Genomic DNA, 17907 nt, shown 5'->3' on the forward strand with positions numbered 1-17907 from the left:
GAGCTGCTCCTATCGTGTTACACAGTTTGCTCATGGAAATACATTCAGAGTTTGTCAATAGCAGCACCAGGCACTATAATGCATGTGGGAGACCCACTGGAGATACACTAAGAGTGATAATGTATAGCTTTTAAATGTTTAAACAGTGAGTATCCACCGTTATAATCCTGCAGTTCTGGAATCATCACAAGCATTTCAGCCCTAGAAGTCCGAGAGAGCGTCCAGTTGCATTCAGTCCTGAGATCAGTTGCATTCAGTCCTGAGACTTGTTTGTGCTCCATACCATCCTCCTTCTTTCTAATTGCTCAGAGCAATTGCCAATGTCTTATTTGGGTTTTCAACTGTCTCCAGTGTTGTTCCCTGCTATAGAAGGGCTGTTCAAAATGCCAGGGATCTGTGAATGTATGGCACTGAGCAGTGCTCGAGGTGACTCAGGTCTGTGTCCTCCAGTGGCCTAGAAGGCATGTCCCCAGCTGACCATTTCCAGTATTAATGTCAATTGTGGCGAGCTTGTTGACATTTAATCTGTGCATTTGACAGCTGGGATCAGTGGCAGGCACACATTAGGAAAGAGAGGGGTACTCTAAAGGTTTTGGATTAAGTTTTGCTCAGGATAGCCGTGGGGTGCAGGTGTATCAGATGGTGATTTTGGCCATGGGAAGGAGCCCAGCCCTTTGTTGCATCATGGCAGGCACTGAAATGTGGACACCCTGGCAGCCTGCTGTTCCTTACTGTCCTTGGGGGAAGCACTCAGAGCCATGCAGAAGGAAATGGGGCTGAAGTAACCCTACACCTGTGGAGGGGTGCCAAGCTCCAGATGAGAACCTCCTTGAGTTGTGCTGACACTGCCTGGTAGGGCTTTGGCACTGACCTGGTCACTGCTGAGTACAAGAAAGTATTGACTCATTTGGGGGAGTTTTTAAGTATCAACTAAAAAATTTGTAAATGAAGAGATTATAAACCCTCCTCAATTTTTCTGATACAGAAAGGAATGAAATCAGTCAGAAGTGTGTTCTGTCTGTGGCTTTGCACCCATGCCCATCGCAGGGGTGGACATTAAGAGATTCCAGTGAGATAACCACCCACTAAATATCCCTGTCTTAGAAGAGGATTAATTCTTCATCTGTATGACACAGCACAGAGCTTGCTGCAATGCAGACACCACGTGGTTGGGAGCAAGCCCATGTACCTACATATGCTCTCAAAATGTCCCTCAGGGTTTGGAACAATTTCCCCAGTAACTGATGCTTCCCTCCACCTTCCACATAAATTTTCCCTTTAGATCTATTTGTCCTGTCAGTTTTTATGGTTTAGTTGTCAGTTCATGACTCCGTCACTTTGAATTTGGTCTGATCTTTTTTTCACTTCACCCCATTAATTAAATGAGCATTTGTCAGTTACGTGCAACCACTGGGTGCGTTTGCTGGATCACAGTGTTTCTGTACACCTGATCTGGAGCACGTGGGCCGCACCCACGCCATGGCTCATCTCTTTCATAACAACTGCACATCTTGAATGTGAAAGGCTGCTGTTCATGGCCTTAATTCCCTTCACTTACACACTCCAGTGCCTCCCATGCAAAGACAGTCTGTCGCACGGAAGGAATTAGAAGCAGAAACTGAGTGACTTTCCTGTTCAAGTTGGATTGGGCTGGGCAAGTCCCACTAGGAGAGAGCCACCAAGGGCATCTGAGAAGCCAAGGGCAGAGCTGCTAAGCAGGAGGAGCAGGGAAATCAACAGCCAAACTACCCAACAATTAAGTAGAACAGATAGTTGAAACTTGTTCCCCTTTTTATTCAAGCTTCCCTGTACTTAGCTGATGCAGTGATGCATACCAGTGGTATCCTTCCACCTCTCATGGAACACAGGACGTTTTTTTAAAAGTACTGTGGAGGGGGCACTCTGCCTACAGGCTCTTTTTCTGTGCTTCCCTCTCAGTCTCATTAGTGTATCCAAGCAGACATTTTCCTATGCAAAATAGCTGAGTTAGTAGCACTGGTGAAACCTTAAAGCCTACAAGACCATGGATGTGCTTCATAGCTCAAGGCTGTACCCCAGCAATCCCATTCATTAAATATCATTTGTATAAGCAGTCACAGGAGCCACTCAGAGAGTCTGGCTGTGACCTGGATAAAAACAAAGCCACCCAAAAAGTCTAGCTGGATTTGTAGAGTAAGACAGGAATCCTGCATGCCCGTCTGTCTGTCCTGTTCATGGGTCCACTCATTTTAGTCAAGGGTTGATCCCTTAGTCAGAGCTGTTGGCATCACTCTGAGCACACTCAGCCTGAAACCTGTCCAGGACAGCTCGTCCACGGGACCTGCCAAGCTGCCTGAGGCTTTCCTAGGGAGTGGTTTGGGGATGCTGCCAGGCAGCATCGTGTTTGCTCCAGCACCCAAGGTCAAGAGCACTACAAGAGGCTGAACCTCTCTACCTTATGCAACTGATGTCCCTTTGAGGGCTCCTAAATTTGTAGCAGATTAGGCTGCCAGAGAACCTCTCTGGCTTTACTGAAGAATAATAATAATAATAAATAATAATAATAATAATAATAATAATAATAATAATAATAATAATAATAATAATAATAATGGACTCTTGCTTGCCACTGAACTTGCTGAGATTTGATGAGTATATTCCAGTATCCAATATTTGGACTGTGTTCTCTGTTATATAAGGAAGCTATTTGGATGTAAACAATCTTATGATTTGGGGACAGCAACAAAACTCCCACTGGCCTGGAAGATAATATAGATAAAAAGGATAAATTCTACTTCATATATGAACTCAGACAGCAGACAAGTCAATTGCTGAAGAGCTGAAAAAGGGATTTTCATGGAACCTGTGAAAATGAGAAACCTAGAGAATTAAACTGTAATTAATTTCTTCCAGTATTTCTGGGCTTTTAAAATCAGTATTAAAAAAAATCTTATTAAAATATCCAAACCCAGAAGCCTATAGTACAGTCTATTTAAGAACCTTTAGCATTTCACAGGATTATTTTTATAAATGGCAGGTCTTAATTTGTTGAGTTTTTAATTAGTGATAGCTGAACATGTACCTGCTGTATATAACCTTAGCAAAATATTGTATTATATATATAAATATAAATCTTCTGTGGTATATATATTCTACCTAAAAGTATATTTTTAAACACACAAAATATTTAAAAATTTGTGTACTATTCTTGGAAGGAATTCTGAGTTCTTGTGATTCACTTAACTATTATGTTCAAGTACTTCACTTTTCTTTCTTCACTAGCAAAAAAAGATGCAACTGCCCCCCCCAAAAATAGAAGAAAATAGCCCCTAAAAAACTAAATATTTTTTTTTCCATTTAAAATACTTTTCTCTAAGAAAGTACGTAATTTCTGAGGGGGAACATTCAGCTCACCCTTGAAAAGCAGGAGGAGCATTACTAATTGCTTCATGGTTTCAACATGCCTTTTACTTAGAAAATGTTACCCCTTTTAATGAGGAGATGAGCACTGACAGGAATGGCGAAAGTCCTGCTGCCCCTCAGGAAGTTGGATTTTCACCCCTTCTTTCTTGCTCAGCATTGTTCTGTGAGTCAGTGTTATAGCTGCAGCTGGTGCCCAGGAATTTTTGTCTCTGTCCCAAGTGATGACCCCTACACCACACGGTCCTCCTCTGTTTATTGCCTTCCTGAGCAGTCCCTGAAATCCCCAGCCAGCTAACACCCAGCTGAAGAATGCAGCCCTTCCTCATCTCCTGCTCCCTATTCCGGGCGGGGTGGAAGCGCGTGAGAAAAAGCCTGTGAGGCGACATCCCTAACACGGCCTGACACCTCTTCATCCTGCTATTGTGCTGGTTCCTCCAACATAGTTTAGAAACACCCTCCAGAAACTCAGTTGCTTCCCTTTCTATAAATAGATGGTTGATTTTTAGCCTTCTGGAGCAGTCTTGGCAGACAGCACGATCTAAGGGATCTAACAAGCAGCACAATAGCTGAACAGGGATTCTCCAGCCCACCCATTGCTCTCGGATACAGTGTCCCAAGGGTGATCCTGAGAAAGGTATCTCTCTCCCAGGACTCTTTCCACATCTCCCAGAGCTGAGCTCCCTGCCCACTGGAACAATAGGTGGTCATACCCTGTAGAAAGATGGAGTGCACTGTCCCTGTGCTCCTGGGAGCTGTTCTCCACTTTTCCCAATGCACCTTAGGCAGTGGCCTTTGGTTGACCTTCACGATTTCACACAGCAGCTGGTGAAATTGCACCTGCAAAACACTATGAAAGAAACATCTGCTGTTGCAGCTGTTGTCAGTGGCTTGCATTGGAGATTTCTTTCTTTTCCACCTAATAGTCAAAAAGCTGTTTGTAAAGCTTCAAAATATAATTTGAAGCTATTTACCTGCTTTGGCTTAATGCGCTGTTGAGTTCTAAGGTGTAGATATGCAAAGTGTAATGTAAATGCAAATGTAAAGTGCTTTAAAGCCACAGGCTGGATCCTAAGGCTGAATGAGCATCCATAAATTCAGAGTAGTGAGCTGTTTGCTGGCAGCAGGAGAGTTGACTCATTTCAAAAAGGCTGTGGCTGAGTGGCTCCATCAGAGCAGTGGCCTCTCCTGGAGAGCTGCAGGTCTCCCTGCAGGAGAAACTGGCTTCCATGATGTGCAAGTTTGATGTCATTTGGTTACCTGAGCTTGCTCAGGCTGGTACCAGCAAGAATCATTTCAGCCAACAATACAGTGCAAATTGAGGGCATGTTCCTTAGGAAAAGATGATCACACTGTGCTTCTCATCTGGAGACAGTAGCACATGATGCTCTCCATAAACAGACTAATTAGCTCTGGTCCCAGCAGGGAGATGAAGGGAATGCCTGCATCTGTGACGGACATCAGTACAGGGCTGCAGCTTGTATTTGGCTATTTCCTGTCTCCAGTGGATTGATCTTACAGTAGCTTGCATGGAGAGCAGGAAGCCAATAGGTAGTACAAGCAGGTTTGCAGTGCTTCCACCTCCTGGCTCCCCTTGCTGCCACAAATGGATCTGAAGTTCAATTTCCAGATTAAATTTTCATGGGTTCTACCTTGTATCTATGTAACTCCATCTACTTTTTCCTTTTTTACTTCACACTACCTTTATTTCCCAAATCCTGTCCAAAAAGCAGCAGCGATGGCAGGAATGTTCTCCTCCTGATGAGAACAGTTGTGACTGGACAGGAAAGTAAGGACATGTGTCAAAAGGAAAAGTAGAGTCCCCTAAACACATGGAGCATGAAGTTCTGTTTACAGTAGGTTTGGCAGGGACATTGATTTGCATTGCATTGCAGCAGCAAGCAAAGTGGTGGCCTTATGTTTCCAAAATGTTTAAATCCATAACTTTGCCTTCCATGCAACATTGACTTTCCCTTTCCATAATACATGTGTCTCTGGTTTCCTCTATGGTGGCCCTGACTCCATGTGGGAAGATGATCATTCAAGGGAAACTGCTGGGCATGTGTGCTTGAAGGGAACAGAGAAGTTTTCTAATTTAGTTGAGTTCTCTGGCGATTTAGGACTGGGCTACAGAGGTCCCATCTCTGGGAGATGTGGGAGAGTATCCCTGCTCTCACTGACTGATTCCACACAGCTGCATTTCTGCTATCTGTCCATCCCCTGTGCACATCCAGTATGGTCAGGATTTTGTCTTCTCTTCCCATGCAGCCAAATTGTGTTTAATGTAATTGCCTGGTAGTGCAACCTTTTCTCTTCTTCTTTGAATAGGGAGGTAGCTGAAAGATGTAGGCAAGTAGCTAGAAGAGCCCAAAATACTTCAGTGAATGCTTGGATGCAAACAAAAAGAAAAGCTCATCCTTTGATACTGATATTTTATCTGAAGCATGACATTAACAGCACCACAGTACTGCTATATCTTCGATTAGTTTTACTCTATGCAATGAGTTCTTAGGTAAGACAGTGCAGGGAAAGGCTGGGTATAGCCTTACTATACGTAAATTTCTTTGTTCCTCCCAAAGTCTTCACACTGAAGACATCAAAGCTCTGGTCTTAGTGACAGGAAGATCTGATTTTCTGTACAAAAAAGACCCTAAGCCAGGCTGTAAGAAATTGAGTTGGCTTTTTCATAGATATCTGCTCTAACCAGCTGCATGACAAAAATGGATTTCAAGCAGTATCTGCTGTCTATTAAAGCTGTTGTTTCGCTTGCGTGTGTAATGCTCAGCCCCATCTCGCGCAGTCTGTCTAAGATTAGGGCAGTGACTCTGCATGTGGCAGCAAGGACAAACATCTTGCTTGTGACTTGGCAGGAGGACCTGGCAGCGCCGCAGCCACCGGAGCAGCCCAGGGTGGAGGGAGAGGGGGCCCCGGCAAGCGCTGGCGGAGAGGTGAGTGCTGCCACGGCCCCGCTGCCCCGGGCTATCCGTGTCACACCGGGGATCTTGCTGGGTTACTGGTTTCCCCCTGGCAGAATCTCCCCTTTGCCTCCCGTGGTTCTATAACTGCCATGCAAGGAGCCCATCACTGTTCTCACTTCCCTGAGTTATTGGACAAAAACCTGAGCTCATCTGTTCTTGTTTTTGCCACTTCCTTATCTTGGGAATTTTCCATAAGTAACAGATTTACATATTGCAAACTGCTGGGTTGATTTTGGGATGTAAATGCACATATAAAAGTTAATGCTGTCCTATAGTTCTGTCATCACATGGAATAGCTTTTTCCTGTTTGCAGCCATGCTTTAGAAGAGATTTAGATAACTAGTTAGGGTTTTCTATAGATTTTTCTGTATTTAAATTAGTTAATTTAGTTTTTGAACTGTTGTACCTGCAATGTTCTTCTGAAGCCCTGGATCAAACATTAGTCTCTGGGCCAAATTCAGCTCTTGAACAAACAGGACTTTTTGTCCAACATGGACAACAGGGGCAAATGCTTCTCATGTAGTGTTCCCTTTACAATTTCAGTGTTAAGGCCTTTGTCTGCCCCTTTCACAAGTACTGCATGCACCCAAACCCCACAGTTTTCAGCCTTTCTGAAGCTCAGGCTGTTTTCATGCTCCCCAAAGTTCCCCAAAGGCTCATCTACCACTTTCCCCCAACCAGTCCCAGAAATGGGCCCTGTAATTCCACTGGCTGCATGGCTGCACCAGTGCTGATCTCAGGCTGGGTCAGGCAGGAGCAGAGCCAGGAGCACAAAGCAGGACAATTCTGCCAGTGGAACCCCACATTAGCTTGACTTCCACCACATGTGAATTCACACCCTCGTTTTCCCCTAACCCCTAAGCTAACAGCAGGAGAGTGTATGGTTTCCAGAAGGAATGGATAATTAATTTATTTTCTGCATCACCTATGGTCCTCATTATTTTCTAGCTGTTTGTGGGGTTTTGCATGGTGACAGTCAGCATTGATTTTTCTCCTAAATTTATTTATATATGTTTTCCACTGGAAATATTTACCTGTTTTCTTATCTGTCTTCTCTCACAGGGTGAAATTGAAGGTGATACATCAAGTTAGGGAATTCTTGCTCAAAAGAGACCATTCCAAGAGCATACATGGAAGTATTAGCTGACACCACAACAGGAAAATTCCACTGTCCATAGACTAACTACATTCAGCTCTGTAGTCTTGCACTTGCCTCATAAACCAGTCGTACAATATATGTATGCCAGACTCCTGTAATTGTAAGTAATGTGCAGGTGTGTACTGGGCTGTGTGTCTTTCCCAACCTCCCTTCTGGCCTCCCAGTCGCTTTGTATATTTTGGTTGGACTCACGAATCTGTGTCTTGCATCCATGTGCACTGGCCCTTGGGATCTCTAGGCATTGTGGAATTTTTTTTTTAACTAATAAAAGGTGTTTGAACAAGTTTTTTGTCTTGTTGGTTTTGTTTGCACATTTAAAATGTGGATCCTTCCAAAGTGATACATTTTTCTGTAAAAGTGCAGTATTAGAATACTCAAAACTGTAAGGGCCTTAAATCATGTTGTAAAGGAGGATTTGTAAAGAATTGGGAAATGGATGTTGAGTTCAGTTTATTCTGTTTGCACCAGAAAGCTGTCCTGACACCAGGATGTAATAAGCTGCCAGAAGGTAATTAAAGAAATGTCATGGCCCCCAACTGAACTGATCAGAACGGCACTGCTGCTGGCAGGGACTGGAAGGGTTGCTGTGAAATGTGTGACTGTGAGGGCAGGTGCCAAAGGAGAATCTGCTGGTGCACCACAAACACGGAGCTGGTATCAGTTACAGCACTCAGTCAGGCTGCAGATCAGCTGCTGAGTGCAAGCAGCAGAGACACTCCACATTCACCAGGGTAGAGAGCAGGAAAATGTTGCTCATTGGTGTAAATATTGGGCTATGTTTAAAGCACATCAGTAGGTATGGATACAAAAAAGGGTTCTTTTATTTACCTACAGGAAGAGCACCCACTAATCCAGGAGAAGCCAGTGTAAACTGTTGAGATTTAAACTGCTTCAAAATCAGACCAATAATCTTCATTAAGCTGCTAAATGATGATGACTATGGAAAGTATTACAGAAGAGAGTTGCTGTGGCATGGAAGCATCTAGCAAGTGTGCTAGCATCTTCTCTTGGGCATAACAGTGCATGTAAAGCATTGCCTTGCAGAGACCACAGGATTTCCATTCCAGTGGGTCTTTGATCTCAACACAGAAAGGGAACAGAAGAGCCCTAGCAGAGGTAACAAGGCACCTCAAAGGAAGATGTATCTGATATATGCATACTCTTTTATGATGTCCTGCAAATATCTGCGAATTAAAGAGAGTTACTAAAATTGGGGCCAAGGTAACAGGACATAAAGAGATACTCATGCCCAGCAGCAGGAGGCCAGAGTCTCTTCTCAGTGCTTGCCAAAGAGAGACAAAAAAACCTTTTGCTCAAAGACTTTGCTTTGTGGGGATACAAACAAAAGTGTTTTGCAAAAAAGTGTTCTGCAAAAAAAAGGAGGTGAATGCCTTCACTATGTAGGACGTGTGGGAGGCAGGAGAGGGCTGTAACTCAAAGGAGGAGTAAGCTGCACCCCAAATGCCCATCTCTCAAGCAGGCTTTGCCCCTGATTCCCAGGGCTTAAACCAGGAGAGAATGGTAATTACTGAGCTAAGAATAGGGGGCCACATCTCTGCCACACTGAGCTATGTGGCTGCTTGGGAGGATCACATGCAGCTCTCTGTGTTTCCTTCGCTGTAGGAGGGAAAGTGTTTTTACCAGTATTTACACACCTGTATCTGGAACTGTGGAACTGAAAATTCTGCTTGATCACTGCCCAACATTTGAGCACCAGAAGTGTCCAAATGTTTCCTAAAGATGTGGCTCTGCACTTGCCTGCCCCTCACGTGGGGGAGCACTGCTCTGGGCCCAGGCGGGTGCAGTGCCTGCACTGGTCTGGTCTAGTCCCATGGCAGTCAGAGCCCACAGCGTGTTTATCCATCTGTCACAGCAGTCACAAGTCTTGGAGACAGGACCAGGACATGCAGTTTGATCCCACGTGAGTACCCTGTGTCAGTGGGTGGGAACAGGGTAGTGCTGTGCCCATGCAATGGCTCAGTGAGCCTCTATTTCATCCCTGTCCCTTCCTCAGACTGGCTGTCACCCAGCTGCGGGAAGCAGAAGCCAGAGGTCTGAGCCACATTTGTCAGAGGTTAGAAAGGTGAATACTTGTTTCTTTTGAAGTAGAAGGGTCTTACATTAAAGAGAGAAAATATTGTCTATTAATTATTCAACTAAACATCGTTGTACATCTGTTTGGTTCATTGAATGGAAGTCTGTGCTTTCAATGAGAATTCGGACAAGTGTAATGAGAGGTGATGGAAGGTGAAAAGTGGAATGGTGGAAGAGATGTCCCAGAAACATCCCACAGGAGAAGGTACTTTCACTGTGGAAGTGCTGGCACCCCCTGTCCCAGGTGAGTACTGAGGGAAGCAAACACTAGCAAAATCATTTTTTGCTGACAGGTCAAGGTCTGGGCGATCAAGCATTTCTTTTACTCATCTCACCCTGTGAATTATTTAAGAGGACTTTGTACATGCGATACCACTGTCACACAAGCTGTTAACTTAATCCCACTGTGATGAGACAGCACCCAGTGCCAGGCACAGCATGGCCACCATCTGTCCCCAGTGACTACTCTGGGCACTTGCACCCTGACCTCTGAGGGGATCCAGGGAGCCAGGAGCAGCTGCTGCCAAGTGTTGCATCAACCTCACCATACAAGTGACCAACAAAGTGCTGAAAAACACTTTTTTCCCCTCGTAACAGCAAAACTTCCTTACCATGTAAAACTGCAGTTACGCTTTATTGAGTGATTTGTTCTGATAGAGTTTACAGCCTTTGCGAGCTCCCCCCAGTTATGTCCTAGCCAAGGGCTGAAGGGTATGCAGGGCCTGATTTTTCTAAGATGTCTGGGATGAAGGAGAGGAAGCAGTGGCTCTCCACAGAATATCCCAAACAGCATTCCACTAATTTAAATGCAAATCAGGTAATAATACACTTAAAATCCCACTTCATTTGAAAGTCCTATTTTTGTGTCTGCATAATGCATGTCCTAAAACTGAATTCACAAAGCTCCCAATTAAAAACTGAAGGGCTGTTTTTTTTAAATACTGTTCTCTATAAAATCACATTCTCACCTCTTTGACACATTGAAACTTAGCTTAACTGTTTCATAAATGCATTGAAACCTTACCAAATCACAAGATACTCCATACTGTTAATAACATAGCAGAAAAAGCTCAAATTAAACCTGCACTTTCTGAATATTAGACAATATTGTCTGCCTACACGAGTTTGAAGCAGCACAGAGTTTCTCTGTCAAGCTTTGGTGCTGATTTTTCGCATGGATCCCAGCATGCAAGGAGCTCTGCTCCTCCACCCTTCCCCTTGCACTAAGCCCACGTAGGGTGGGCAGCACAGCTGTGTGCCAGAAGGGCAGAGCCACAGCACTCCCTCCTCTCAGTGTGCCTAGAAAATATACACAGCTCTCTGGTAGACTTTACATCCCAGCTCACATCCTCAGCTTTCCCAGCCAGGCCCTCCTGAGATAGGACCAGTTATTTATTTCCCCAGTCTCATGCCAGATTTTAAGGTGGGAGTCAAGCCTTTCTCATCTTCCTAGCTTTTGTAAGTAAGACCAGACAATTTTGGTTTTTGTTTTTTCTATTCCTAAATCTGCAGGATATTGTGAGACTCCACAGCTGCCTCAGTATTTAAGGATGGTTTCAGGTGCTCCAGATGACAGTAGAAACATGACACTTCACCTGGATGCTACCTCAAGATTGAGAAAGTAGAAGGTAAAGAACTCTATTTGCCCTGGCCTTATGTTGATCTCATGCTTTGAAGTAGAGCTGACTGATGATTCCTGGAGGATGTTACCACCTGTGTAAAGGAATAATCAGTTAAACCTACTTTTCTCCCTGTATATCAATATTTGAACTGAACACCTAATTTAACTTAATTAGAACAACTTTAGTTTGATCTCCTAAATGACTAATAAATGACTTACAATAATTATCTATGAGCAAATCATTGCATTTCTTAAAACAGTTCTGTTTCATGGCACAAACATCACATCCCTTCCACACTATCATCAGTCTCCTTTAGCAGCCATGAATGCTGAACACTCACACTTTGTAAACTTCTGGAGTGGTCTGTGTGAAACTTTTTAGCCCTGACACATCATTGTGTTCACCTTGCTGATGGATACCACACCTATCTATAAATCTCAACCCTGGTAAAATTAAAATTTAAGAAAACCCAAATAAATTTCAATACTTCTAAATTAACTTCACTTGCCCCTTTCCATGTATAAAACATAAGCTCTAGTTCTGATTAATTACTTCTGACCTTCATCAGGTAATAGAGCAGAAAGGTTCATATCACTGATGTATGAGAGGGTGCTCAAAAATGCCACAGAAGATGTGTGAAAGAAAAGGAAACCAGAACAATTTCTAATTTCCCTGTGGTGCTTCAGATTTAACTCACAGCTGTTTCAGCTGCCTATTTGGAGTTGCCAACTATATCTGTAGCCATGGGTTGTGGAGCACTCCTAGCACTTGAGGACTCAGTTTTGGGTTTCTTTTCCCCAAACACAAACAACTGCTCATCACAAGCAGCAGGCTGTGAAGGTCAGAATGTGCCAAGGACTCAGACACAGAGAAGGGTGCCAGACATGTTATGTGTCAGAGGTGAGCAGACAGTGCTGCTGGGGGTGGTGGCACTTTCAAACTTCTGGTCCTGGCCTGTGTCAGTGATGCACCCTGGCATCAGCAGGTGGAGTAACTTTTGGAATAGCCTGAAATTGCAGAGGCACCTTAGCATGTGGCTCTGCCCACACTGTGGTACCTGCCCCAGCTGGCATTAACCAGAATTTCGATCTGCAGCCTCAGCAGATACTGAGAGCTGAACGGAACAGAAATCCAAACTAACTTTCCACCCTTTCAGATCCTCATTTTTAAGCACTCTAATTAATATCGAACATCAGTTCAAAAGACTTATTATTGTCTTCTAAAAAGTAATGTTAACTCACAGAGTGGATAAACATTATGCAATATATTCCATTAATTTTCTGTTGTGGTTTTGTAACTCAGCCAGCCACCTGATGCACAGATTATTGGTCCCATCATATGGAATTAATACTATGCAAATATCCCTCTTCATTCTGCTCTGGACTGCATTATAATGATCATGCCATGCCAGTCTGGGCAACAGTAATTTGCTCACGTTTCTTTCTATCAGTTTGCAATCAGGATAATGATATTAATGCTAAGGATAAGATTACATTAGATAAGGAGTCATGCTGCCATGCTGCCAGCAGTGTGGGTTTTACTCAGGAATTCATGCTACCTAATGCTTTGAGCAGGAGGTACAGCAAGCACAGGCACACATCAGACACCCATATTGAGTCCAAAATGCTGAACAGGTATTTCTACTTGGAAGAATAATAGCTGGAGCTGGGGAAATCTACTGGAGCAGAACTAGAGAGCAATATTTACCTGCACTGACTAGTAGCCTATAAAATATTGTTCTAATGTAGTGCATGTTTAATGCTTAATGTAAGCGTGCTTCAGTTTTCAGCTCTCCCAAACTCCCAGTGTCCCTTTCAGACAGGATAACCCAGCCAGCAACTTGCAGGGCCCTTGCACTGAAAACCCAGCAGTGGAAACAAGCTGGAAGGGCATCTGGAAGGTATTTGCTGCTGAAACCTGGGCACATCTTCTCTTGAGCTGTGACAAACTGCCTGGCGGATTCTGGAGAGCTTCTTCCTGCCTTTCGCTAGCACTTCACACAAAAGTTAAACTACCTAATGGGCTAAGAACAGCTGAAATCCATGTGTTTGGTGTGGCTTTGCTGTGGCTGTGTTCTCAGGTTTGGGTGGGAAAAATAAGTAGGTCTCTGTTAGTGATTTGGTTCAAAAAATGCCAGAGCCCCACAGTACTGGGTGTCTTTATCTGAGTTTTTGCAAATTCAAATAAGAAAACCATTCCTGGAAAGGAATCAGCAAGGAATTGAAAAAGACACCTGATATGAATATATGATTAAAAGTCTAATTGGGCCATTGAGGGGGGAAGAGGATTGCTGTTTGAAATAACAAAGGAGTGGTGCAAAAGTTGACAAGAGCTCTCAGAAATGACAGGCGGAATAGGAGCAGCAGAGAAATGCTCGGAACCTTGTTTTCTGTGACTCTTCCTCACTTGGGTACTAATGAAGTCCTAAACTTATGAGAACGGTCAGTGCCTACCCAAGTTCATCTGTGGCATCTTGTTCTCATGCCTGTTTACCAACACAAATCTTTACTCAGGAGGAAAAATATGGGTATGAGTGTGGCCATCCGAAGAGAGACTCTTTGTACCCTGGAAAAGGCAATAAGGGACCTGAACCCCACAAAACCAGAGAGCCATTTGGCTCCTGAGTCTGCCAATAGTTTATTTGTACAAAGTACCTTTTTACTGGGGATTGATGGCAGGAAATGTAAACTCCAAAGGCTAGTGGAAACCTGGGAAATGCCAGAGGTTAAAGCCAGAAACTTTTATTAATGTGGTGATGCTAGGAAAGGAAGTGAGTTTAAACATAATTTCTGAACTAAAAGGATCTTACCACAAAGCCACGGTAGGGAAATGTGAGTTTGTTAATTTGGCTTCTTTTTTTTCTTCCCTTCCTCTGAGAGCTGCTAGTGTTGGCACTGGTTACCTGCTTTACCCAGGCAAGGCCTTCTGTGATGATGAGATTTGCAATCCACCTTGAGCAGGCAGCTGGAAAGATGATCAGATTAGCAGTTTCTTATAAAAATACACATAAATAACAACTCTCACCATCTAACATTATCCCACCTGACAGGAAAAGGGGGTTGTGATTAAAACTTCTAAGAACAGAAACAAGTTTGGGCTGGTTTCTGTTCTCATGAGGGTCTGCTCAGGGACTGAAGCAAGGAGAAGGAAGTTAGCCCGGCGGGGACGAAAGTTGGCTATGCCCACACACTGCACTTCAGTAGTTTTCCAACACTCTGTAAAGCTTACTTCAGTGGCTTTCCTCTGCCTGTGATGGTGGAACAGGTATTTTTGCAGTTCTGGTTTTAAAAAAAACAACCTGCACAAATTAACAAAGACAGTGCATTGGAGCAAAAATCTCAATCTGGGCACACCCTCTCATCAGGGAGGGTAAATAAACAGCTTTTCTCTATTTTCACCTCTCATTCTTCACATTCAAACTCCACCCATTGTATCAGTCACCCCCAAAAGAATCAGGAGGTCTTCTGGCAGATGTATAAAACCAGAACAAGTCAGGACACTATCACATAGTGTGCTATACATCACCAGGTGCTCAACGTTATCAAAGAGAGGACTTTCAACAGGTGTCAGAAGCCACAATGTCGGGTAAAAGCTTCCAGGGACTGAAGGAACAAGCTGAAGGTGCAGCAAAAGATGCTGGTAAGAAAGATTAAATATTGTTCTATATTTGGAGGGGGGCTTAGCTGCTAAATACTACAATTTGTAGCTGCATCAGTGCTAGCAGGACACAGCTTTCTCTTTTATCTTCACTTTGCAAATTTTGGCCATCACCTGGAGAAGAACACAGGCCATCTGTGGCTCTCAAAGCTGCGTCAACCCACTCACCCACTTCTCCCTCTGTGGCTCCTGAGCATTGTCAAACTCTTATCACTCTCCAAAATGTTAATATTTTTAGAGCAGCGAAGCCTTTTTTTTTGGTGATAACAACCTTCTATATGTAGCATTTGCATTGCTCATGGTGGTTTTTTCTCATGCTCGGAGGTGGTTTTTAATCAGCTCTCCTTTAAGTAAGTTGGAATTAAGCTTTGATTAACATTTGCCACTTGGCCTGTCAGTGTCTTCTGTTAATATAACTACATTGATTGCAATGGATAGTTTGTAATATATAGGACGTGTTTCTGTTGTGTTCTTCAGTAGTAATCACCACATTTCTGTCATAGCAATGTCCATGTTTTAAGGCTGAGCACTGTTGTCATAAGCATTGGGCATTGGAAAACAGCTTTTCAATGCAAAGCATAAAAGCTTTTCCTTCAAATGAAAAGTTGCAAAATGTGTATAGCTTGTAGTAGCTTTTTATAGTATATCCCTTACCCGGTTTGCCTGCAGCTCTTTCCAGCATATAATTTGGTCAGATATGGTTCTGGATTCTGATTCTGCAAACACTTCCTTTATATATATACTCATATATATAATATATGAGTAATATCATTGATTATATTAAAGTTACAGTTTTATGCATCTGGGGACAAATGTGTAGTAGCCCCACAAACATGACAGAACCCCTTTCTGAAAAACTAAATAGTCTTTGCTGCATCCTGAGTATATTCCTGCCACTGAGGGGGCACTTTGCTGCTTTATAAACCATCAGCTATCTTACATTCACAAGGTATCTCACTTTTTTAATGTTTCATATTCTGGAGTTGATCTGTGATGTTTCTAGTTTCTGCTCCTCTTCTTCTATTCATATCTTGTTTGTAAAAATCTCCCTTCTTCTGTCCAGCTGTTTAATGCACTTTCTTCCATTTTAGAATAGGCCCTACTCCCAAACAGCCCATAGTGAAAATGCACATTAGATGGCCAACCTACCCCAAGCATAATAAGGCAGAAAAATCAATAAAAGCAAGTGTAGTGTTAAATAAGCAACTTGCAGCTAAATGTCATCATTCCAACTCACTGCTAATCTTTTCTTATCTCCTGCTTATCTGCCATTGATTTGCTCAGCTGACCATAGGTGCCAGGTGAGTGCTAATCTCGGAGCAAGCTGCTGTGGCAGCACACAGTGCCCAGGGTGCCCTGTGAAGGGCACAGCCTCAGCCTGCTCTGTACCAGCCCAGGACTTGCCAGGGACACAGCCTGCTGCAGGCGTGCAGAAAGCCGACTGACGTACGGAATTCCTGTAACCAGAAAAGCGAACAGCTGGAAAGGATTTTGATTTTGTTTTACCTTAATTACAGCAAACACATTGGGACAGGCCACTCAGGATGCAGTCAACCAGATTACAGATGCAAGCCAGAAAGGTAGGAGCAATGACGTTCAAATTAAGATGGAGCAGCTCAACACAAGCCAGAAGCGGCCAGTGCTCATTCTCTTCTGTTCCACAGGTGTTCTCAGCCTGAAACTCCTTGGTTTCAGTGACGACTTTATATAACCTTTAATATTTTATAACAACTTTAACGTTTTTATAACAACCTTTATAAATCTCACAAAAGGATTTCAGGATCTGTTGCTGAGTAGCTGCACACAGCTACGGTACAGGCAGACTGTAGCTGACACTCCCTGGCCATCGAGTCTCAAGCACAGCGTTCAGACATTGGCTTCCTATTTAGAAAACTTGTGGGGACAGCTCTTCTTTCAAGAGCATTAAGTAACCCTATGTTACATCTTGCTCCCCCCACCCTGGCCCTGAGGGCAGGGGTCTGTCCAGGTCCAGTCCTACACTGGATCCCAGCAGCTGCTGGGGCAGCAGCTGGGGTCGAACATTGCAGATCCTGCAGGTGAAAAGCTCTTGTCTAGAAAGTGTTGGCATCTTGCAGCTGGAGACTGTGACTAAGCTAAACTAAAAACTAGTCTGATTCTTTTTATTTTTAATGATTTAATAATATTCAAGTATGAGGGGAGAATTAGCAATTTTGGGGTCTAAAATATTTCATGAAAGCTAAAATGCACTGGCAGTATCCCCTAAAAGCTGACACCTTCCACAGCTCCATGGATGTAACAAGAAGGGCAGGCTTGGGCACCTGTTGATGTTAGATGGGGAAGCAGCAAAATGTCCAAAATCTTTTTTTGGAGATATATCACTCTTTTTTTGTAGTCTAGTCATTTTAACACCTTTCTTCTATCATAAGTACTAAACCATGTTGCATTTTTCCAACTTTCTGCTTATCTTTTTCCTTCTCTTGCAGCTTTTGACAAGGCTTCCAAGACAGCACAAGATGGAGTAGAAAAGGTGGCTGGACAGGCTGCAGAAGCAATGTCTGGCTTCGGGAAAAAATGTGGATTTAAAAAATGATGCTAATTCAAGTCAACAGTACTGCTTGTATAAATCTCTTTGGTCTGCTATTAGCTACTTCTTTGTGTAGAAAAATGAAAGCTGTTTGATATCTGGATAATTTTGTTCTCTTCAAATACAAATTTTTAAGGCAGAAGGTCTCCCTCATCCTTTACAAAGAAAAATTACATCTTTTAGCACCATTGCTCACAATTGTCAACATGGTTCAAAAGGTTTCAGCAGTGCTGTTCCCCTGCTCTTACAACAGCTCAGTGATTATTGCCACATTTGCTGAGTGTATTTACAAAGCCAGTGAAACTGTTCATAATTAGGACACCAGAATAGTCATGTGATGAAACTGAGTCTTCTTCCAATAGTCAAAACTTAAGCTGGGGTTATATGTCTTGTCAGTTGTTTGTTTGTTCCCATCCTCTGCATTTTTAGATA

At 43.3% G+C, this 17907-nt stretch overlaps 1 protein-coding gene across 4 annotated transcripts in view; it reads left to right on the forward strand.

Moving 5' to 3' along the window:
- Window positions 1–7819, forward strand: part of SNCG (synuclein gamma) — a 36480-nt gene extending 28661 nt beyond the window's left edge. For all 4 annotated transcript variants that reach the window (XM_058840711.1, XM_058840709.1, XM_058840710.1 and 1 more), the window contains exons 4-5: window positions 6270–6347; window positions 7440–7819. In XM_058840711.1, the coding sequence (XP_058696694.1) occupies window positions 6270–6347; window positions 7440–7469 (108 nt within the window). In that variant the 3' untranslated portion in view covers window positions 7470–7819. The remainder of the gene's footprint in view (window positions 1–6269; window positions 6348–7439) is intronic.
- The last annotated feature ends 10088 nt before the right edge of the window (window positions 7820–17907 follow it).

Source organism: Poecile atricapillus, chromosome 6 (assembly GCF_030490865.1).
Source record: "Poecile atricapillus isolate bPoeAtr1 chromosome 6, bPoeAtr1.hap1, whole genome shotgun sequence".
NCBI classification, from domain to species: Eukaryota; Metazoa; Chordata; class Aves; order Passeriformes; family Paridae; genus Poecile; species Poecile atricapillus.